The 23,483-nt window shown below is 42.7% G+C and overlaps 2 protein-coding genes across 3 annotated transcripts in view; both read left to right on the top strand.

Annotated features, from left to right (window-relative positions):
* The window catches only part of lasp1 (LIM and SH3 protein 1), a 38,239-nt gene extending 33,820 nt beyond the window's left edge, over positions 1 to 4,419 (top strand). For both annotated transcript variants that reach the window (XM_062437949.1, XM_062437950.1), the window contains exon 7: positions 331 to 4,419. In XM_062437949.1, the coding sequence (XP_062293933.1) occupies positions 331 to 504 (174 nt within the window). In that variant the 3' untranslated portion in view covers positions 505 to 4,419. The remainder of the gene's footprint in view (positions 1 to 330) is intronic.
* An 8,212-nt stretch (positions 4,420 to 12,631) lies between these two features.
* The window catches only part of arhgap23a (Rho GTPase activating protein 23a), a 69,548-nt gene continuing 58,696 nt past the window's right edge, over positions 12,632 to 23,483 (top strand). The window contains exon 1 of the mRNA XM_062438228.1: positions 12,632 to 12,869. Coding sequence (XP_062294212.1) covers positions 12,861 to 12,869 — 9 coding nt within the window. The 5' untranslated portion in view covers positions 12,632 to 12,860. The remainder of the gene's footprint in view (positions 12,870 to 23,483) is intronic.

Genomic DNA, 23,483 nt, shown 5'->3' with positions numbered 1-23,483 from the left:
TTTACAGCTCTCAAATGTAAAAACAGTATGTAAGGGTTAAAGCAACATCCAAATCTGAAGCTTTGTTTACTGTCATTGTGTCCAGAATCTGCTTTATAGGCAAAGCATAGATTTAATATCCTTTATTAAACTCCTTCAAAGTCTTCACTACAAATATTATGAGTCTGGTTGAAAGAGGAATACGACCACAAGGCGGCATTTGTAGATTTATTTTACCCAATTCAGACACATTTTAATGCTGTAGTTCATTTAGTGGCTTTTTCTTTAGCTCTGTAGCAGCTGTTGTCTCTGTTTGGAAAACTAACCGAGCTACTCGTTTTGTGCCCACAGAAGCGGTACAGGGCCGTGTATGACTACTCTGCTGCCGACGAGGACGAGGTGTCCTTCGTGGACGGGGACGTGATCGTAGACGTTCAGCAGATCGACGAGGGCTGGATGTACGGCCGCGTGGAGCGCACTGGCCAGCAGGGCATGCTGCCTGCCAACTACGTGGAGGCCATCTGAGTGAGAGGGAAAGAAAAAAGAGGAAGAGAGAAAAAGGAGGAGGAGATAGAGAAAGGGAGAGAAAGAAGGAAAGGAAAAGCCCAGTGCCATCTCATCTTAATGCCGCTTTCTCTTGATTTTACTCTTGTTCCTTAATCTGTCCTGTGAGACCCTGAACGCCCCCCCGCCCCTTCCTTTTCTGCATCCCTGCTCTGCTCTCACTGTTCAGCTCGCTAACCACAGACTTTCTCTAACTGTTGGTCTGTCTTTATCCGTCTGTCTGCCTGCCTCTCTGTCTGTCTATCTGTCTGTCTGTGCTGATGTCCGTCTCTGTTTTGGATGTGCCCGTCATCCTCTTTATCGTTTTCCCAATCCTGGCTCCACTCTCGTGCTGTCACAACAAGTGGAAATTTAAGTCTTAAAAAAAAGAAAAAAAGATAAACTCACAAATTTCATTGAAGTATGTCAGGGGTCATGTCGTGTCACACAGCTCCATCCTAGTTATAGCACTTAATCATCATGCAAAAGTAAAGAAGACAAAAAAAAGAAATGTAAAAAAAAACCAACCCTTTTCCCCACGAGTCCGTCAACACGTGGTTTCCATGGCAGCAAACAGCTGCAGACATTATTCTGTGGACAAAATAAGTTTGGAGTGTGGGTGGGTGTGGCATTTTCATAGGCCTGCTTGGCTTTTTTTTTTTTGTATTTTGTTTTTTTTCTCTGTCTTTAATTTTGCAGCGTGATCTTGGCCAGACTGGAAAACACAGTGCAGAATCTCAGTCTATCAAAACTAAGCTTGAATATTTTGACTTGTGTACATTCCTTTAACCTCTAACCCTGTTGCTGTTGCATCAATCAGCCAGTTATCAGTCTTAACAGAGAGGTTTTTAATATATTTATAGATAGATGACGCAGTTTTTTGGTTTTCTTTGCCATTGTGTGCTAAACTACGCACCCTTATGTGTTCAGCACTGCATTTGTGTGGGTATTGTTGTGAAACTGGAATCGTAGCCTAACTGAAGAGCACCTCCTGTGGCGGCCTCTCTCTCAGGCGTGTCGCGTACAGGAGGGATCAGGGACAAGTTAGGGGGACGTTATCAGTCCGTCTACGGCCGCACTGAATATCGCATCACCTCAGCTGGTGTGGATATACAGTATATACACCGCTATTCCTGTTTTTTGCAGCCTGAATGCCTTCAGTCCTGATTGAATCACAAAGTTATGGCGAACGAGGCTTAAACTGCTCGGAGAACGGAGATCGGTCAAGTCCTTCCCCTTTGCTACAAAATCACAGCCAGAAAAAAGAACCCATTTAAAAAGGAGGAGGCCAAGCACAACTCTATATTGTGAATCTTTTTTTTTTTTTTCTAATTTTAAACTTTTTCCACTGTTTTTTTTGTGAGTGAACATTCCAGTCTTTTCTTTCCATGAGATGTGAGTGAAATTGTTGAAATCCTCGGCTGTGGTAAATGTTGTTGTTTTTTTTTCTTCATGCTGTTCTTCCTTTTTGCCTTTCTTGTATTATTGTAAGATGCTTATTTTGAGAGAGAGAGAGAGAAAGAAAGAGAAAAAAAATTCAAGTGTATTAAATGAATAAACAAACCAGCAACCCAGTGATGAAATATGAACCAAGGCAGAGGAATTTATGGAGACTGGTGCAGTCACAGTATTAGATTAGTCATGGGGGTTTAATCAACTTGCAGAATTTTTCGGGGGTCAAGAGCAAAGATGGCCCGCCTGTTGGAGAAGTCAGATGAATGCCTGCTCGGTCAAGCCGGATCGTAATTATTCTATCTCCATTCTGCTGTTTGTTATTCTGGAGCTTCTATTAAAGAGAAATGTTACGGGGATGACATGTATAAATATCCCTGAATTAAAGAAAGTTATACTGGATGCTCTGGTTATTAAATAAAACATCAGACCTGTGTGTAGGAGCCAGGCTACTTTTTGTGGTCCTCCTGGTTGGTAAATCTGGTAAAACTGTCAACATTGGGTGATATTTTACCAGTGAGTTAATATTAAAAGTCTCCGCCAACCAACTTTATTAGGATTTGGTTGGCAGTGGCTCTTAAGATGTTAAGACGGTTGGTTCATAAACACAAAATGAAGCATTTCAGTTGCTGATTATTACACAGCAATGCTGTATCCTTCTTTCACTCGTGATACTGTAGTGCTGCGAGGACCTTTATCAGACTATAAAAAATGATATTTGACCATTTCTCAGTGGTGTAAATAGTCATTGGCCCCTGAACATACACACCTCTTCGCCTTTTTCTCACCATTTTTCATTCTCCTGTGATGCACTGTGACTGTCACAGATATGAGCGATCAGGGTGGTGCATTTTTAGGCAGGGGAGAGGGAGGGGGGGGTCGAGGGCTGGGTTGGGCTGGGGTGGGGCCGATACATTTTCAGCTTTATTAAAAAGAAAACAAGGCTCTCACTATGTAGCTAGATGACATTGTACAATTGTATATGTATCATAAAGGTGAATTAGGGAAAAAAAATGTTTTTTACAGGTCATGGTGCTCTGGGATGTGGCTTGCCTGCAGATATTATTAATAAAAAGCGGATCATATTTTTTGTGAATGTGGCTGAGTGGGGGGGGGGGGGGGGGGGGGAGTAATGTGATTTTAAAAGTTGAATCATTGGGGAGTGGGAGAAGAGAAGAAGAAGAAAAAAAAAGCCAGTGGTGCAAGTTGTCAGTTGGTGTTGATATGAACATTCATGCATTTTGCAACTCTAATGTGATGAATTGTGACAGTGCTGATGAAAATAAATTGCTGAATCAGAGTAAAAAAATAAATAAAAAACACCTCAAACAGGTTGCCAAACTAAATGACTACACACACACTGTATGTACACCTGTATTTTTTTGGATTAACTCTCTACTTGACAACAGGACAGTTTTATTTGCAAAGCAGATGCTCGATTGGAAAGCTGTTTTAGAGCTAGAACGGTTGCGCTTCTCTATTGAAGAATCGGTGGTTTGGCTTGAAGTGAAATGGTGACTGTTGTTCCTGGCTTATGATGTTTGCTCAAAATCTTATTTAATAACAAAACTTAATTCACACTGATCGCCTCTGTTACTCTGCGGATTACATTTGATCCAAACTTTCCTTTTTTGGTTTTGTGTCTGGAGGTTTGTTGGTTGGTGTTCTGGGTGAAAAATGGAAAGAAAAGTGGCCAAAGACACAGCTAGTGTTATGTAAGTGTGGCTCAGGATGGATTTGTTAAGGCAAAGTCAGAATTGAGCGTGTGATGATGTAAGCGTTTGTAGGGCTCGAGGGGGGCAGGGGTGGGGGGGGAGCGTGGGGCAACAGGGCAGAGATCTGATGCTCTCAATCTCTCTGGCTGTGAGGCAGGGCAAGTTGTTTGTCTGACCTGGATATTAGTCAGGAGTTAACCTCTATTTGCGCCAAATGTGGCTCTACTGCTCTGGCATCACTCATCTATCTACTGAACCGTAACGTCATATCATAACCACCCCCAACCCCAACCGTTGTCATCCGTTTCCACTCCGTTTCTATCTAGTATCCTGTTCCCACCCCTCCGCTGACATCCCTCTTTCCTTCAGCCTTCATCATAGGCTGCTGTGCTTCTGATAAATCATCCCCCCCGCTTCTATGAATACTGGTTATATACCGTAGACTTCGCAGAGTGAAATCATGTAATCCACAATCGCAGGTTTTTTAGCATTCAGACCAGTTTTTTTGTGCATTCCATCTTAAATCGTTTTTGTTTTTGATATAATTTTGTTATTTTTTAAATAAAAAAAAAATAAAGATACCATTATGCATAATGACATACCACGTTGTATTCGAGACTCAGAATACACGCTCAGAATTAAGGACCTGATATCATCTCCTGTTGCCCTGTTTCAGCACTTCAAATTGTACTTATGATTCTGCAGATTCAATAAAATGTCATTTTTCTCAGACTGTTGTTAGTGCTACTTCTTATGTTATTGCAGCATAATGGTGGTACAAATGTAAAAGTTCTTTAGATTGTAGGGGCCTCTGGGCAAATATTTGCTGTCGGGCCCCTATCGATTGTCCCCAACCTGCTGCTCTCTATGCAGGTTCCCAGTTATATCGCATGGAGTACCGTAGAGATCCAGAAACCAACAAATACTCTTGCATTGGATTGCATTTTAAGTTTTATGTAAGTCAATTAGTTTGCTGTTACTTGAATTAACACAAAACACACCATGTGAGCACAATATAAACTAAAATGACCAAGTCTTGTAACTAGCCTTTGACACAGGACCTCAAGAAAAGGTCATAATTTAATAGAAAGCACCTGATATTGTCTCCTGCTGCCCTGCAAGATCTTCTCTTGTATTTTCCTTCTTTGAATTGGGGCAAATTGGTTGGTGTGGAAGATTATAAAGCTGGTCCTGGCAGCTCAATCAGATGAATTTAATATTTTAGTGTATTTAAAATTACCCAAAAAAAGTGTAATATCATTATTGTGGGTTAGTCTGCACGCACCATATTTGGTTTAATTAGAAATGTCCAAATATGTTGTAGCCTAAATTATAGTGGACCATTGTTGCCCTAGCAGCATGGTTCTGTGTTTTTACACTCAGAGTTTGGTCTGTCAGGTTATAATTATAATCACACTCACGCGTTGTGTATTGCTCTCAGAAATCCCATTTTATTAGTAAAATAAGAAGCATACGATTCATTTATTGATGTTTAAAAAGGATTGGAGGATATTTTTTAAGATAAAAAAAAAATCCACCTGAAAGGCTAAACTCGGGGTAAAACACCTTTAAGCATCTACCTTCCCTTCCTGTTTTGCAGCAGGAGGGGGAGGGGGGAGGGTCGGACTGACTCGTCTCCACTCCGAGCGTTTCCGAACTCTTCCGATCTCTTGCACCGGCTGCTGTTTTGTGTGCTGCCTGCTACGTCTCGCATCTGCACCGTCCATCTCCGACATTACATTTCCACCATGGTGGACATTCTGATGTTGATGTTTTTCGCCATCATGGGCCTCGTCTTTCTCTCCTACATCATCTACATCCTGTGATGTGGCGTCCGGCTCAGAGACACAGGCGGCCGATGCTCGATGGCAGAGAAGATGCGTGTTTTCCCCCTCTTTCATCCCTGGTTTCCATTACGGACAGTGGTAAGGAAGCGCTTAATTGCATTTAATGAATTTGATATTTTTTGCATATATTATTGCTGTGGCGATCCTAGAAATCTACTGGGAGCAAATATTATTGAAGAAGGCCTGTGTAGCTTTATTTATATGATAGACTAAAGCCTTTTAATAGGTGACAGCCCTTGACATATGCTCTTTTTTGTATCAGAGGGAAATAGCCACACCAAGGAGCAAATATAATAGCTTTATGTGTCTATAATAAACTGCAAGTGCATGAGCTGTCAGCTGTCATCTGTTTCAGGGGAAGGGGCCACGGTCGGGCCATGATTCCCATTGGAGCTCACATGTGGGATGTGAAGAGCAATCCAGCAGTGAGGGAAAACAAATGAAGAGGAAGTGGAAGCCAGACTCTTCTATCTTTGCACTCTGACATCATTTCTTCCTCCCCCTCCTCTTCTTTAATTGGGTCTCATCAGTTTGTCCAACCCCTACAGCCCCATCCTCCTCACACACACACCTACATATCTGCAATTAATCAAACCCACTGTATTTTTGTAATGCTACTAAAGGCTGTGCACGCCCCATGTTTCTCTTTAGAGGAGGAGAAATGTTACCTCTGCACAAGTCCAGTAGATGTGGATGCAGGATGGTTTTGTGGGTGTTTTTTGAGTGTAATACAGGTGTAGAATTTGCCTTTTTAAATAGCACTGTGAGTTAAATGTAATGCATAGGGTTCAGTTTAACAGTATTACCTGTATGAGTGTGTGGCCAACCTTGTTTTAAGTTAGTCGTAATGCTTCGGTTGGCTCGGCCTTGACATGCTAATTTAGTTCCATTTAAATATTGCCAATATGTTTTCCTCCTCACTACAATCAAAGATTCCCTGTTGGGTCCAAAGAGGGAAAATGTCAGCACAATAACTAAGTGTTCTTGCCTCCATTATGGAAGCTCGAGGTTGGACCATATCGGCCACCCTGATGTCTTGAAACTTTAACTTTTTTATTTTATTTTATTTTTGGCTGCAAATGACATCCGTGGATACCAACGGTGTCATTTCAGAAATACTGTACGTCTTCTCAGTTGTTGTTTTTTTCACCAAACCTCAAACCTTTTATGAATTATCTATTACTGATGCACTGATGCTTTACTGAGGTTAATGGCAGTATTTCACATGATATATCAAATAAAGATGATTTCAGTAAACCCAGCTGTCTTCTCTTCAATTAAACACACTTCACTGTATTTTTATTTTATTGACAACCATAAATCAGTCTTTTTTTTCACAGGAAACTCGAAAAACAATTACTCACTTCTTATGCTCTAATAAGTTCGAAAGTTTGAGTGATGTGTAGCCTTCATCTGTTATTTTAAAGTGTCACTACAGGGTTTTGTAATTACTTTTTTATTTGACTGTTTTGCATAGTTATTGTAGAGATGTAGACAGTAAACACCAAAAGAGAGAGTGAGCCAGTGATGCTGTAACAACATCATACACAACTTAATCACACTTTGTAACCAGGATACCCAACAAATATTGTCTTTGAAATAAGATTATTTTCCAGGTGTGGACAGTGAATAACATTATTCAGACTTTTGATTGGACATTGAAGTCATGACGCCTTTGCTTTATTAGATTTCTGAGACCAAGTACTGCCGCAGTGTCTCTGTAATAGTGTAATATGATGTTATTGTATGTTTGTGGAGGGAGAAAAATTGCAGCTGAAAAGTGGCATACAAGGAGTCATGACTCTTGAGGGAATGCAAATAGACTGCACTGAAATGAAGACTGTTTTTCTTAACCATTGCATATTGTTAAGAGTTCAATTTGACCCATTTTTACATTTGAAAGCTGTAAAAACACTATACACATTTATTTTAGCTTGATTTTTCCCAAATGTGATCCACAGTATACAAAGATGGAAATAAAATGCACCTTTTTCTTATTTTTTGCGCAGCTGATACACATTTATATATATGCAAATGTACACATTTGACCTATGTTTATGTTTGAGAAAAAAAATCAGCATTCAAACATGTAGATGTATTAATCATGTTCTATAAAACTCCTTGACCATAAAATTGTGATTGTCTTTTTTTCCCATAAGATTAATCAAACATTTATTAATGACTGATGGGGAATTTATGAATGGGAATTGGTGTAGATGCTAATTAGGAGTCTGTTTAGAACAGCATGTAAGAGTTAAACTGACCTTTCTTTTCCTATCAACAAAGTAGTATTGTATTTATCAATCAATCATTCAGTCAAACTTTTTATATATATATTTATATAGAACCTTTCCTGCAGGTTAGTGTAATTGCTTTACAGCTCACAGAACAAATATAAACAGCAAAAACAATTTGAGACAATGTACAGCAAAAGCACAGCAACAAAAATGTGCCACCAAACAAATAAAATGGATTCAAGTAAATTAAGAACTAGATTAAATGAATAAATTAAATAAATTAACACATAAGAATGGTCCATTTACATCTAAATATGTCTACAGAGCCCTCCATGTTTCCCAGCCATTTTCTACAGTGGCCCATAGCAGACAAATCAAACTCTAGAGAGACTCCAGAGAGGGACATTCATCTTTTTCACAGAGTTTCACAGCCACCATAGGTTCTCCTTCACGCATGGATGTGGAGGGGGATGGGAGGTGTATTCATATGGATGCAATCTGCAACCTCACTGCTAGATGCCATTAAAGCCTTCACACTAGTCCTTCAAAGCAGTGGTTCTCAAAGTGGGGTCCTTGAGGAGGTTTCCGGGTAGTCCCCAGCAACAAGGGTAATACTTTATGTCCACTATTATATCGAAAAGTAACAACAACGACAATGTATGACTATTTGGGTCATGGGATTCATGCACTTTCCATAATAAAACATCTGAAAGCAAAGATTGTATTAAATTGGGGACCCTGGGACAAAATCTAATTAAATGTGGTCTAATTTATGTCAGTTTAGGGGTCCTTGATGTTAAAAAGGTTTGAGAACCAATCAACTTTAAAGACATCAACACTTTGAGCTGCTCTCAGTTCCTCAGGCTGTTTAAACTAAGCTAAAAGCTGCCTGTTGTCCTCCACTTTGAAGCAACTACAAGACTTGTGCCATTGGACCTGAGGGGCCGTACTGCTTCATACAATGCAAGCATATCAGGCTGATGCTTTAAAAACAGGTAAAATAATGTTGAGAGTGAGTGGTTGCCTCCATAATCATAACAAAAATATCATTATAGCACATCAACTCATCAAACCCGAGTCTGATTAATGCTAATCTGTGCAGTAGATAATAGAATATAGACGAGTTTTGGGGTGATGAGCATGTAGCTAGTTGACAAAACCAACCATGCTGTTCAGTAGAGCAATGAATGCATTGATCACATTGAGGTGGAAGGTATTAATATTCCTAAAATTAGTAGTTTATAAATAAATTGGTTGCCATATGTGTTCCTGGTTATGCCTTTAGCTGCTCAAGAACCATATGTCTTTCTGGTTACTTTAAACTTTTGGGGAATATAACATATTCTGATCATAAAACGGACTCCCACTGACATATTTTACAAATTGAAACACTTTGTCGAGCATTTTCTATCAAATAAGACACGCTGGCATGCTGACATGAGCATTGCGGATTATATTCTTCCTATTGTCCAGCAGATGGCGCCATTTACCTACAGTAGACTCTGGAGGATACTCTGAGGGAAGTATTCATGCTTAAACCCGTCTCTTGCCAGATGTGTGGAAGAAAACAGGTTAGACGAGACAGCATGGCAGCAGTGTGATTTCAATTTAGCCGTCACAGATGATGAAAAACAGCAGGTTTAACATGTTCTGAATGCGTCAAACATGAATAATAGATGAGGGCACTTTGTCTATGAGATTGAGACGCCATTGTGAATTAGATTGAGGAGTAAAGGACTTATTTATCGTGTTACAGTGTATCATTTTGGATCAGTTATGCTTGAAAATAACCTTCTTGACTATGGCTTTGCTAAAGAGCTGATCCAAGATTAATTCATACATGTCAGACCTTGAGTTAATTATCGTTTAAAAATGAATCACTTTAATACTCATAAAACTGATATTGTGTCCACATGAATTCAGTTTTATTGTCTTTTAAAGAGTAATGTCTATGTTGTCATGTCATTTAACAGATTAAGGATTTCCTCTTGTCTCCATCCTGTTGAGGGCTTTCCGATGTGTCCAAAGTCACAGGTCAGATTCTCTCCCGCCGGTCAGGATTCATGTATTTTGAGAATACTCTTTAACTAATATTAATAATTTAACCTTTTTAAAAATGTAAATGTATTCTGAAAACCTTCTTCCCTCCTTAAAATGATAGTAATGGGAATAATTCCCTTTGTTTCAAGTCCTTATGCTAAAGTTAACTAACTGACTGCTGGCTGTAACTATACAGACGTGCATGAGAGTGATGTCAACTTTCTCACTTTACTCTCTGCAAGTAAGCAAGTATTTCCCTAAAAAATGTTGAACTATTCCTTTAAGGTCACCGCCTCACAGTGTGTCACCCTTCTCCTCCCCATGTCGTCCAACCACTTAGCTAAAGTTTCTCCCACATGTGTGTGGACAGACCCTCTCTGGGAAATAATCGGAATTCCTCTGCTGATAGTATAATCTACCGCTCTCACCAATACAATACTCCCGCTGTTATATCTGAGAGTTCACACACACACACACACACACACACACACACACACACACACACACACACACACACACACACACACACACACACACACACACACACACACACACACACATACTTTCACTCATCTCACTTCAAACAGCATCTTTAGCACAGATCAAATGACACTGCAGTAGAGAGTGTTCATTTAGGTAAAAAAAAAAAAAAGAGACAGATGCATTGAAGCCGGACTATAGAAAACAAGGAAAGGTCTGTTTTGGTGTTTGTTGCATGACCTTGTTGTACTGCTGCTGTAACTTAGACCTGCATTCCTGACCCCCCACCACCATCAACACCACCACCACCATCCCTCCCCTTCACGTACTGGCCTGTCACACTGCTCCGAGCTACCATATCAGATCATGTCACGGCTATGTTATGTGTCCATTGAATCAAAATAAGCCAGAACAGGTGCTCTTTTGTTTTTAAGCTCCAGAGGCCTTGGGTTTCCCCTGGAGCTGTATTTTTGGGCAGATGCCGTAGTACAGGACATTTTTAAAGTGTTCATGATTTCTTTAAAAGGGAAAAACCTAACCGTGGAACACTTTGGCACCGTTACAGCTGTTGGCAGCGTGCCTCTCATTTTTTAGACCATTTTGTTGTCTTCTTGTATTTTACTTGCATTTTCCATACTCTTTTGAAAAAATGAACATGATGTAACATCACTGACAGATGAAGATTTTGATGGCTGATCAAAAACATAAGTGATAAACACCAAAACAAATAAAAAAACAAAGATGAGGATGTTGCTCGGATTCAGAATTTATCCCTAACATTTGACAATCATATTGGGAGAAATCCATTATATAAAAAGCAGTGATATCAATTTCTTCACTGACAGTCGCCCCAATGGACCACAAGATATATTGCCTTTCAAATAGAATGAGGTACTTTTGCTTTCTCTGGAGCAGATAGGATCTGTTCCACAGCTGATTTTCTGGTCTTTTAAAGTAATTTTGAAATAGCCAATCACTCACTTAAAAGACGTAGATGACATACACTGAGAAGTTGTCCAACTATGTTATAAATTGCAACACATCATCACATAATTCCTATTGGAATGCACTGAACCTCACAAACGGATGATATATAACATTGTAAGTAGATCTTAATGTGGGAGTTTTCCTTAAATTGATGCTGCATAATGTTACTCATGACACATGCTGCTAGTCTGTAATAATATCTCCCCTCTGTGGCACCTGTAACCTCTCACAACCTTTTTTGGAATACCAATGGGACAGAGTTGAAGGGGCGAGGAGGAGGAGGAGGAGGATAGAGCGGCGATGAATTGAGTGTAATAATACAATAGGTTGAGAGGTGGTGGGAGGGGGTGGTGAGGATAGAGACAGAGCAAATAAAGAAAAAAGGAGGCAATGAAAGAAAAGAGAAAGAGGGAGAAGGAGGGAGGGAAGGGGGTTGCATCTGTGCATAGCCATGGCCTTCAGCAGTGGAGTTCCTGTTGTTGAGGGGAGGGAGTTTCCCTCTGTGCGGGCCGAGAGGGAAACGACAGAGGATGTCTTTTTCCTGGCTGACCAAGAATGCCCGGGCCTCGAGGTCTTTCCTCTTATACGAGTGTGTTTCGTACAAGTTTATGTATAAGTTGAAACCTTTTATGTTAATAATGTGAGCTTCCGTTCTCTATCTTTCAATCTGGAGCTCAGCCAGTGTAGCGCTGATGCATAAACATTTCTGCAGAGAGAGAATACATTCCTCTCGGGGGGCAAAGGGATGCCTGCTCTTAAACACCCAGTCCACCCGCACCACAGAGAGGACTACACCTCCCAACATTCACGCTCCCCTCACAATAGGGGGCGGGGGCCATAAATCCTGCCAGCCAATGGCTTTGTGTCTGGGGAGCTGTGGTTGGTGTGTTGCACGGCAGCTGTTGTCAATGGCAACAGAGGTTTTCAGGGAAGCATGAGCTGGACAGCTGGTAGAGGGTCCCTGAGTCATCTGCCGGGAGTCACATGGTCCCCCAGCAGCCAATCTCAGCCCTCCGCCCTCCTCTCTCCCTCGCTTCTTCTCTCTCATTTGCTCGCTCTGGCTCTCCGCGGCTGCAGCAGGAGGGGGAGGGGAGATGGAAAGAGAGGAGGGAAGTGGAGAAAGAGAGGGAGGGAGGGAAGGGAGGCGAGGCAAGGGGCCAGCTTACACAGGGAACGAGTGAAAGAGCTTGAGAACGAAAACGGAGAGCGGGAGTCTCTTCCCTCCGTGTGGTTATCAAGGAGATAGGTGAGGATCCCACACACGCCCTGTTTGCCCTGCAGCCTCCACCCAGAGCAGCAGCAGAAGAGGCGAGGAAAGAGAAAAAGGACAAGAGGGGAGTGTTTGACTGGATGTATCTGACTGTCACACTCAGAGACACAAGGAGAGACAGAGTCATGCTTCTGTGGAGAGACGCAGCAGCAGCAGCAGTCAGCTGCCAGGCTGCCTCGCCTGTGTGAGGAGGGCAGGATCGGATTGCTGTTGGGAATACTGAACAAGGAAAAGAGAAGGAACAAGAGAGGCAGCCGGTGATCTCGTGCCATGACTGGGAACAGGAGGAAGGAGGAGGCTCGCTGAAATCATGGACCAGGTGAGGATGGAGTGGAGGAGGAGGAGGAGGAGGAGGAGGAGAGGAGGGAGGGACTGAAGGGGAGGTGAAGGGGACCACAACTCGGGCTTCACGTTATCCACACCTTGCTGACACAAAACACACAGAGCAGCAGAAGCAGCAGCTTCTGGTGCATTCATAACATCCATCATCCCCCTTTCTCTTTCCCTCAAGGCACAAACAAACAGCACAGCATGGGGGAAGGGGGCCCCAGCAGAGGTGCTTGCCATCAAACAGCCACCGGCAAGTGCCAGGCCTCTGGAGAGATGACACAGCTCAAAACATCACCGGCTTAACTCTGATATCAGGCATTAGATCAGCACTTGAGAGACAGAGAGCGAGGGAGAAGGAAAAGAAATGTATGAAAAGAGGGGTGTGGCTGAGTTTGGTAGATTAACAGGCATCCTCGATGATCCGTCTTAACATGTCATGTACCAATTTGCTCCCTCGCCCCGAGTCAGGATGGAGGCGGGAGACGGGATGTCATGCAACAGGGTTCTTTTCAAAAGCATCACATCGAGAGCTGCGTGTGTGTTTGTTTGTGTCTGCGTTCATTCATTGATGCTCAGACGAGTGCGCTTTGTGACATTGTGTACTCACGCCACCTGCCTTTACAGCGGGTGTCATCCACAGCTCCTCTTGTTTACTCTCACTAATGAGAGCAGAACTGTGAGAAAGCGAGGATGTTTTCACCTGATGCTTGATGAATTCGTCTCTCCTTAACTTTCCGTGTCTTTTGGAGCGGATAGTGTTTATGAGTGTTTTTAAATATTTGGTGCGTTTTACAGCCTGTTTTGATGTTGGCTGGAGCTCTGCTTGGAGCTTGATTGCTGCTGCTATTTGGTAATTTGTCCAGGTTGAAGGCAACCAGCTGCTGGGTCGTTGAGCGGGTGATGAATGGTTTAGAGGACGAGAAGTCAGAGACACAGAGAGTAACACCAGACCAGTCCTACCCCTCATAACTCCCCCTCTGTTTCCATCAACCTGCTGGCACTGTGTGTCCTGCTCATTGATTACCTCATTCCCCCCTTTTCCCTCCCTCCCTCTGCCTCCTCTGTTGCTTTGCGTCCTCTCCTCTCCTGAGATGGAAGTGGTGTGAGCATCAGGTTTGTGTAGAGGTGGAGGGGGGGGGGGGGGTGACACACCCAAGACCAGCCCTTTTCTTAGGGTGAATTATGCATGTGGTCCATACGGGGAACATCTCCTGTCTGTGTCCGCAGGCTCAGGTCGGGGTGACATTAACCCCCCTGTACCCTATAGCAGAGATGATGTCACCCCTGCTGCCAGCCAGACAATGTGTGTTTTTTTGGGTGTGTTTGGGTGACTACATGTGTATGTAGCAGGGGTGCATCTATATTCATATAAATGTACACTTGTTCTTTTGTTTGCGTGTTGTTGTTGTTTTGCGCTTAACCTTGTTTCCTCAAATGGGAAGCCTGAGGCGATAACACAGAGTACACTGTGTTTTGGAGAACACATGTATGGATTATGGCCTCAGAGTCAGACAGACACACACACACACACACACACACACACACACACACACACACACACACACACACACACCACGTATCAGTTCACATTGTGCAGAACAGAACATTGTAGCTTATAGAACAATATAGCGCACAGGAAACAAAAACTATTTATAAGACTGCGCAGTGCCACGCAGTGCTGACACGGCGTGGCCTCGGTGCAGCGCTTAAGCTGGGTCGGTGTCATTTTAATAAATGGACCACATTGTGATGTAACTGCCAAATATGATTATAGCATTTCCTGTTTGTCATGTGACTGTGTATCATTGTCATTTAGTGTTGCGGCCGTGAACCTTTATCTCCTCTTGTGTTTCCTGCTGTAGGCTTCTGTGTGTGTGTTTACACTAATGTGGCCTCATCAGCCAGATGATTCTGGATGTACTGTATGCGTCTGAGAAACATCTTAAGATCTCCTGTCATTTGGAAAGATAAACACGCACTAACATTGCTGTGTGAATGTAAACAGAAGCATGTAGTGTTTACTATAGTAATGGAAAGGCTGCGGAGGATTCAAGACATCACCACGCAGTATCCGTGCTAGCTCTTTTTTTGGTCTCCGAGTTGTAAGGGCGGTCTCTGCAAGGGCAGACACACACATGCCCAGTGATAAGGAGGGCAGTGGCACAGTGAGGAACAGGAAAAGGCTGGTTATATAAAGTGTCTGTGAGAGTGAATCAAGGGCAGCAGTGGGACATCTCTCTCTCTCTCTCTCTCTCTCTCTCTCTCTCTCTCTCTCTCTCTCTCTCTCTCTTCTCTCTCTCTCTCTCTCTCTCACCCCGCAAGTCCATCAGCACTGCATTCTTCTCCGTCCGAGTAATGCATGCTCCATGCTCCGCACATGATGCAACTCATCCTCAGTGGAGGTGTCTGGTTTTCTTAAGTTTACAAAACACACCGACTGACACCATGAAAGTTGTCAGCGCAAAACACTCGCCCGCGGGGGACTATTAAAATGCCAGAGTCACTGCATATCAGTTTGGGTCATTAGTGCTTTCTGATCAATAGTCATTAAGGCAGACCTGGGCAGGGATGTGGTGACCGCTGCCCTGTGAACTCTGGGGTTTTGGAGATGGAGATGTCCTCAACCACATCCATCAGACAGAAACTAGTAGTTGTCTCTCTGCTTTAAGAGTAAGAGAGCTTAAGAGAAAAGTCAGTCAATTTTATAGGTTAGAGAGGAAAAATTCCACATAAAAGAGCAAGAAAAGCGCAACTTTAAAGGATAATATTATCCTCAAACATGATTTTAGTGTCCTTACTCAGCTTAATATCTAATGATATGTACTACTGTATGTATGCAAGCCTGATACTGTAGATATAGCCTGAGTGATGTGGACGGGGTGACTCAGTTTTGTTTATGCTGCCGTCTGAACACGATTCCCTGGAGGCTCCATTTGGGCGGCAAGGCGACATATGTCTAACTGTACTGTGTGTGTGTGTGTGTGTGTGTGTGTGTGTGTGTGTGTGTGTGTGTGTGTGTGAGTCACTGTGGCTCTCAGCCGGGGTTATCTGGTAAATTGTTTTGTCTGTTTCCCATAGATGCGACTAAAATGGAATGCAGTCAAAATTAGCTCAGAGCAGAGTAGCCCCAGAGAGCAACAGGGAACTATTTTATGAGAGTGAAAGTGTGTGTGTGTGTGTGTGTGTGTGTGTGTGTGTGCGTGTCCGCGCGCGCGTGTGTGTGTGTGTCAGTCAGAGAGAGTAGAAAGGATCTTATTAAGTTACAAACGAGATAGTGAGAGCGAAGGATAAAGGAAAAGAATGAGTGTATGTGTGTGCCTCATGGTGGAACAGGTGGTCTAATCTGACGCCCCACCCATGGTACCCCCAGGCCCCCTGCTTACAGCCCTTCCAATCTTTGGACTCTCAGGAATTTCTTGCTCTATTGTCCTGAGCGGTGGACACTGAAGGGACTCTAAAAGAAAGAAGAATTTGCATCTAAATTGAAATTAAACACACGTCTATAAGCATATATCGATCTTCTCACCCATGCAGAGTGCTCCTGCGGTTTCTCTGACCCTATCTGTCAGTTTTACAACAGCGGAGTGAAGGAGTATTACAATGAAAATTAACCACGCTGTAGGAAGGAAGTTTTTCAGCTGTTTTTTTCCATGCGGTAAGCAGAACACACATAGCTCTCCGGGGACGTTTTGTGGGACACGGAGCTCTGGGAGCGCTGGATTGACCCTGGATACCATTAGCGTCTCTCTAGCAAATGAAGCATGCAGTCTGAGCAAGAGAGGACATCAATCTCAACAGTATCACACTGAGACAAAGGCATCAGGCTTAGGTTTAAATATGTATGGTACTTGTTATCATGCATTTCTTGCAGAATCATTAAAATCAGATTTTCCTTAAAAGTGGATTTACATTTTAAAGCTCAGCTTTCGTTATGAACTTTTATATTAATAAAGAGAAGTCTTTTACATCTACTTTTTCTTCTGCTTGTTCATATGATAAAGAGACAAGACTTTGAGAAGGGCTTAAGCAAATTGACATGAAATTTTGTATATTGAACAATATATATCGAAACACATGTAGAAGTAACAATCACGTTTTTAGGATTTGTCATGTTAAGTGTAAGATGATGATGTTATGATGTGCGTCTTTGCATGTGAAGGTTAGTTCAGAGTTCATGTTCTTAATTCAACCTCTATTGGATTGTCAGGCAGGCGATAACCAATTGGTAGATGCCTGCAGGCAAACAGTGGGCAGATTGCCCTGTGAAAGAAACTAGGACACCCATCTCCAGGAAGTAAACAGCTCCTGTTCCAACCCAGGACAACTACTTTGGACCTCAACCTCAATACACTTGAGTGGCATGCGGTGAATGCAGATGGTGGGTGGGGGGTTGGAGGTGGAAAGGGTGGGCCTAGTCCGGCAGGGGGCAAAGGTTAGCCCGTGTGGTTAAAGCCCTTCCTGTCAGCAGTACTTTGCATGAGTCCAGCCCATGTCAGGGATCTGCGGGCTGATGACACAGGATGAGAGCAGCTGAGCTGAGCAGGGATAAATGCAACAAAACAGAGGACGAGGTTTATCAGTAGCATGAGGCAGCCATCCAATTAGGAGACTCACAGGCTGTTTGCTACCGACTTGGTCTAATTTAGCCTAATGGGACATGTTTGGCGTGCACAGCGTTCCATTAGACATGTTTTTGACTTCAACCCATGACCCTGGCAGTCTGTTTCTATCTCTTGGTATTAGTTTTCCAACCTCTCGCTCCTCCTCTTTCGTCCTTGAGTCTCAGAGCAGTCAACTTCGGTGTCCAGGTGCCGTGTGAGGATGTCAGCCTGGAATGAACAGCTGTGCATTTGATGCCTGCTGTTTCATTACTTTTGATCATTAAACGGGCCACAGAGATGCCCTAGTGTTAGTGGGGGCACCGCAGCTGCATTTCAGTAATGAACTGTACGCTTCATGAGCCACTGACCTCTTGGCCTATTTTTTAAATCACTGAAGATATGATCCAGTTTTTAACACACACAAAAAGAGACGTTGTAATATTTATCTATCTTGATTACAGATAAGCAGTGATTTTTAAGAAGATTTCTTTCTGTTATGAACATCTGCTTGAGCATCATTAAGGCACTCAGTTATATTTTGCTATTCTCACACCCAGAACAGAACACACTGTTCCTTTACATTTTGCTCGGTCAGCTTTTTGCCACATCATGAACTGAGGTTGTGAGTATTATCAACATAAATCCTGTTAGAGCTGCATCTGAACTTGTTTTTTTTTCTTTTTTTAATTCCTCATCCCTATCCCGCCTTGCCTTGTAAGTACTGAGCCCCCTTGTGGTCTACAAATGCAACTGTGCGTCAAATGATATCTTTTCAAGGAGACTGAGGATTATCTATTTAGGGAAATCTCTGCAGTGGGCAGAAAAGGAACAGATGGTGGTCTTTTTACAGAATTCAACCTAGAATAAGAAGGTGTTTGTTTGCTTTGCTGCTTTGCTGACCGAGCACAATTGTGTTGATTCAGCAAGTGAAATATATACAATAATCCTTTCTGATTTGGTGGCTTTTCACCCTCATTGATCACATTAGAAAGATTATTTGAATGTCTATTGATGTATGTGTCACTGCTCATTATAAAAAGATAATGTCCGCACTCACAGATGTACTTTTTAAACTTTATTGAACTTTTTTTTATATGAATCTCTTTAGTATAACATAAAAAAGCATGTTTCTGTGAGTGTTGACATTCCTTTTGCAAATTCTGTACACCCATGCAGGTGTATCCAGTCTGTTTCTAAAGGTTTTAAAGGTGAGCAGCGCCAGTCTTTTCTTCCCACTGTTTTTATCTCTGTCTATGATTTAGGTTCAGGCATGAAGTCTAACAAAGAATTATGATTTTTACGGGGACTGGCAAGAGCTTTTAAGACGTGTGGGCAGAATGTGATCGTTGGACGGATAAAGACGGAGGTCTTTCGTGAAGGTTAAAAATCTATCAAAGCATTCCTCTCGTGTGGCCTGCTGTCCTACTAAAGGAGAACACCCTGCTTTAAGGCCATGTCTAGACAAACTTATCTCTGTGTTTTAAGGCCAGGGAAATGCTTGGATTAGGATATGATCCCCTCAGGCATACTGGATTACTCAATTTACTGTATATACTCCTGTAAGAAGTGTGGCATACACCCTTTGTTGTACTACAAATTCTAAGGAGATTTGTCAGTGGCTATAGGGTCTTTTTTGAGATCACAGAAGGAGATTACTTATTAATTTGGGAGCATTAATCCTCAAATGAGGTCTGTAATAGAAATCTGTGCTGCATCATAAAATTAAACAGCTGTAATTGCTTTTTGAGATTTAAAAATGTGTTTTTTAGTAAGTTTTGTTAGATTTTTTTTTTTAAACATTAAACCTTTAATAACAAGCTAAAAGTTACATATTAAGATTAAAACCTCTTTTTCTTAATAGACCCGACCAAGAAGGAAACACAAATCATATTGTTTAAAATCATATTGTAATTAATAATTGTAATTGTCATAACAATGCTTCTGTTTGAGCAGGAAGTTACTGTCAGCATGAAAGTAAAACTGTCTAATTAATACTATTTAAAAGGAAGTAGCCACCCTGACACAATGAAAAATGTTAGCTTTTGTTTTTCCAAGAGTAAACAAAAAAACAGTTGTCCGTTTTCCGCAGCAATATTTAGGCTGGTGTATTCAGGGAACATGCCACCTAAAATAATCTGATAATATCTCTTATTACGAGTTATTTTAAGAGGTCCCTGACTCATCAGTAACCAGCAGTGAAATCTGTTGTAAATATTTTTCCTCATATCTGATAAACTGGTTCCCGAATGTGACTTGAAGACATATTTCATCCTTAGAGCTCATTTCCATTGTCTGCCAGCGGGCTGCAGGAAGTGATGCTAGAGGCAGGAAGTGGAGCTGTGAAAGGTAAAGAGTCTGCAAACACATTCGGTCTCAATGAAGCGGCGGGGGGCAGGAAGGAAACTTGCAACACTGCTACTGGAACTATGAGTATCTGTTTATTTTCCCTCACTGTCTCTCAAAAGACATTTAAGGGAAAAGAGAATGTGGAGGAGGTGGAGGAGGTGGGAGGTGGGCAACTACAGGGATGTCCTTTGAAGAAACGTGTGCCAAGCATTTATAGTAACAGCTACCATTTATAGATACAGTGGGATTCCTTGGCTGTGGATGTGATTCACTTGTCTGTGTTTGTCTGCAGCTTTGAGGAATAAACAGATCGAGACAGACTGGAGACTTTCGGGGCGTTGAGTCAGTGGTCATTGGTGCAAACTGTGACACCTGAACATCCACTACTCTTTTTGTTAGATTTGGGGTATTTCCTCATCTTTGTTCCTTTATCACAAACACTACCACATGGCCTCTCTAATCAGCTCTTGTCATGTTAAGGCCTTCGTCTGCGCCAGAAAGAAAACTGCTCAGCGGTTTGTGTTTGGGGATGAGATAGCATATCGGCTTGTATGGCCTGATAGGACTTAACTGCCCTGAAAGAGTTTCGACAATAGGCTTACTTGACCCAGCAACAATTTAAGATCGAGTGAATTGTTGATACAAGTGTCTGTATCAGCGGCGAAAACCAGTGGAAACATAGCAAAAATGAAGGTTGAAAACATTAATAAATCATGCTCAGTAGGCTTCAGGATGTGACAAATCACCATAACCAGTCGAGAGCACAAGCTGGTGAAGTCCATGCATATGTGTGTGTCTGCATTCTTAGCCTCAGTGAGTCACTCTCTCCAGCGTCCGACCCAGTCGAGCGTCCTCTGCAGGGGCCCCAGAGCTCTGACTTGAATCTACCTCTGTGTCTTCAGCCGTTCAGCAGCCAGTCACGTCCACATGCTCGTATAGTTGTATTTTGTCTGAGTTACAGCATGCTGCAGAAGAATGAGTGAGGCAGCTGCAAGAGCGAAAGAGTGGGGGGATTAGAGTGAAATGTAGTGTGTGGGGTGAGGCAGGGAGAGAAGACAGGTCAGCAGAGGAACAGAGATGACAGACAAGACAAAGTGTAGCGATATTGGTTATGATGGATGTTGCTTTTTTTGATCACAGTCACAGGAAAACCACCTAGAAAATCTGCAGTGAAAACATCTTTACTTTCATTTCTTTCAACACTCTCCTAACAGACTTGTCATAGGAGCAGAAGCACAGGTGTGACTCACAGCATTAATGATTAAAGTGTGTCTGTAGGCCATGTTAAGTATGAAATTAAGGTTATTAATCATAACAGAGATTTTCCTGCTGTCAAAATTTACAGACTTCTTTAAATCATAGTTAACCATTTTGCAAACCCCATGACTGTGTTTTATAAATTTGAGTGCCTTTTATACTTTTCCATATTTTACCTTTATGATATGAAACTGTATCTTATGTTGCCACACAAGTAATAGGAAGGGAAAGAGTTTTTAGAGAGTGCAGCAACCTGTGTCTGACTGAGCAGAAGTACTAAGGCTCGACACATTAAGAAGCCACAACCTCTGAAATCTGCTACGGGTTTTCAGAGTTTCAGTCTTTGCTGAATTTTCACAGTAAAATATCCTTGCAAGTGCTTTTTTACTGTTCAGTCAGCCATGAGTTTGAAGGAGGACTTAATTTATCCAGACATACTGGCAAATGAGTACTTCAGATAGATGACTTTTGAAAACTCCTATGTAGTCAAAAGTTCAAGTTGTTACAATGAGAGCAAACTGATTCACTTTCGCTTCTAATGTAATTAGAAATGTCCACTTTTAAGTTTCTGAATGGTGCGTTATAGTGTAGTTTGTTGCAATGCCTGGCCTGTCTGTACTGACCAGTCAGCTGTTTCCTCCTCTCGTGCCAGTTGTCCAGCCAGACAAAAAGGACTCCTCCTGTCACGCAGGGAGAGGGGGGGGATTTACAGCTTTGGCTGGAATCCATGAAGGCCGGGGTCGATCACCCCCTCCCCCCCTCTCACCCCACCCAGGCTTCCCACAACTCCCTTCAAAGGAGTGCCACAGCAGCCTCTGTGTCAACAGGCTGCCTGGGACGACCAGAGTGTAAGACTTACAGCAGAGTCACAAGCACATAAATATCCAAATGTCCCCCTCGATCATCAGGGACATGCACATCTCAATCACACGCCTACAATCACGTATGTGTTCATGCTTAGCAATAAGCAGCTGAACATTACTTCTTAAGCCCGAGCATATGCGAACATACTTGCAGATATTCCTCTAAGCTCACAGTCCACATTGCTCTAACTCCTGACTCTGATTCACTGCTTGCAGCTCTCATCGGTCACATTTCATGTTATCAGGCCCAGACAGCGATAATCAGCTTCTTATTACATTTGAGACAAAGGCAGAGAGAAGGTTAGTCTTTATATTAGATCAGCTGAGAGAGGAGAGCAAGAGATACTGTAGCTTGGCAGGATTCTTGGCTCTTAGCAGTAAGAAAGAATATCCAGGCACCATCATTAAATGCAACTGTATCAAATGGAGGGATAGAGCAGCCTGCCTGACAAAGACACAGTGTGTCCAAGTGGAGTGTAATAGTCTCCGGACAGACTTAAAGTAAATGATGTTGAAAAGATCTGGCAACTACACTCCTAAGACTTAAAGTATGTGTGTGTAGAGGGGGGGGACGGACATTTACTGAAAGGACAGACTCAATAACTTGAGGGAAGTGGAGTGAAACAGAGGAGATATGAAAGAATGAGGGGGAAGAAGCCTCCAAGGAAGGGGGAGGGGAGAGAGGGGGGGTAAAGTTGGCCACAAAAGGAGGAAGCAGAATCAGGGTATATGAGGATAAATGGAGTGGCTGCAATTAATAGTAACGTACCAGCTCACACGCACTGTGAAGTGGCCTAGAATGATATGAGGATTGTCAGGGGATGCCCACCCACCACTCCCTCCCTCCCTCCCTCTATCCCTCCCTCCATCCCTGCCTCATCTCACATCTCCGCCACAGCCTCAGCAGCAGAGCGGGAATCTTGTTAATGCCGATGTACCACCGAGGCCAAGCCAGGCCAGCAGAGGGAGGTGGGAGTCAGGGGCGGGGGGCAGTGCGGTCGAGCGAGTAAATAGGATGATGGTTGTTTATGGGTTTGTCCTACAAGGCGCCAGGCTGTGTGTGTGATTATGTAATGACCGGGAGAGGCCTCTCGCAGTCTCTGGATGGTCCCTGCTCATCCCCAGCCGGCCCTCAAGGGAAAGCAATCGGGGCGTGTCGCCGCGCATCATTGTAAGATCCGGGTTTACTCAGTCAATCACGGAGGGAGAAACCCAGCGCCTTAGGCTGTATGTCATTGACTAAGGCTGACCCAGAGAAACAGTACGAGGGAGAGGAGGAGCAGGAGGAGGAGGAGGAGGAGGATGCTCAATGTAAGCAATCAAGTACAGTATTCCAGATAGAGGATGATAGGATAGCTGGATATGAATTACAGTTCTTCCTGTTTTTCAAAGATCAGCATTTTAAAATATGCTTACCCACCTGCTCAATATGTGACACACGACACCTCAAACACACAAATCTCTCTACGTCTCTCCGTCTCAGCCGACCAGCAGCCATCAATAACAGAAGGCTCGTTTTGCTCGCCTTGACAAGCA

This window comes from Scomber scombrus, chromosome 18 (assembly GCF_963691925.1).
Source record: "Scomber scombrus chromosome 18, fScoSco1.1, whole genome shotgun sequence".
Taxonomy (NCBI): Eukaryota; Metazoa; Chordata; class Actinopteri; order Scombriformes; family Scombridae; genus Scomber; species Scomber scombrus.
This window is presented reverse-complemented; position numbering and strand designations above follow the sequence as displayed.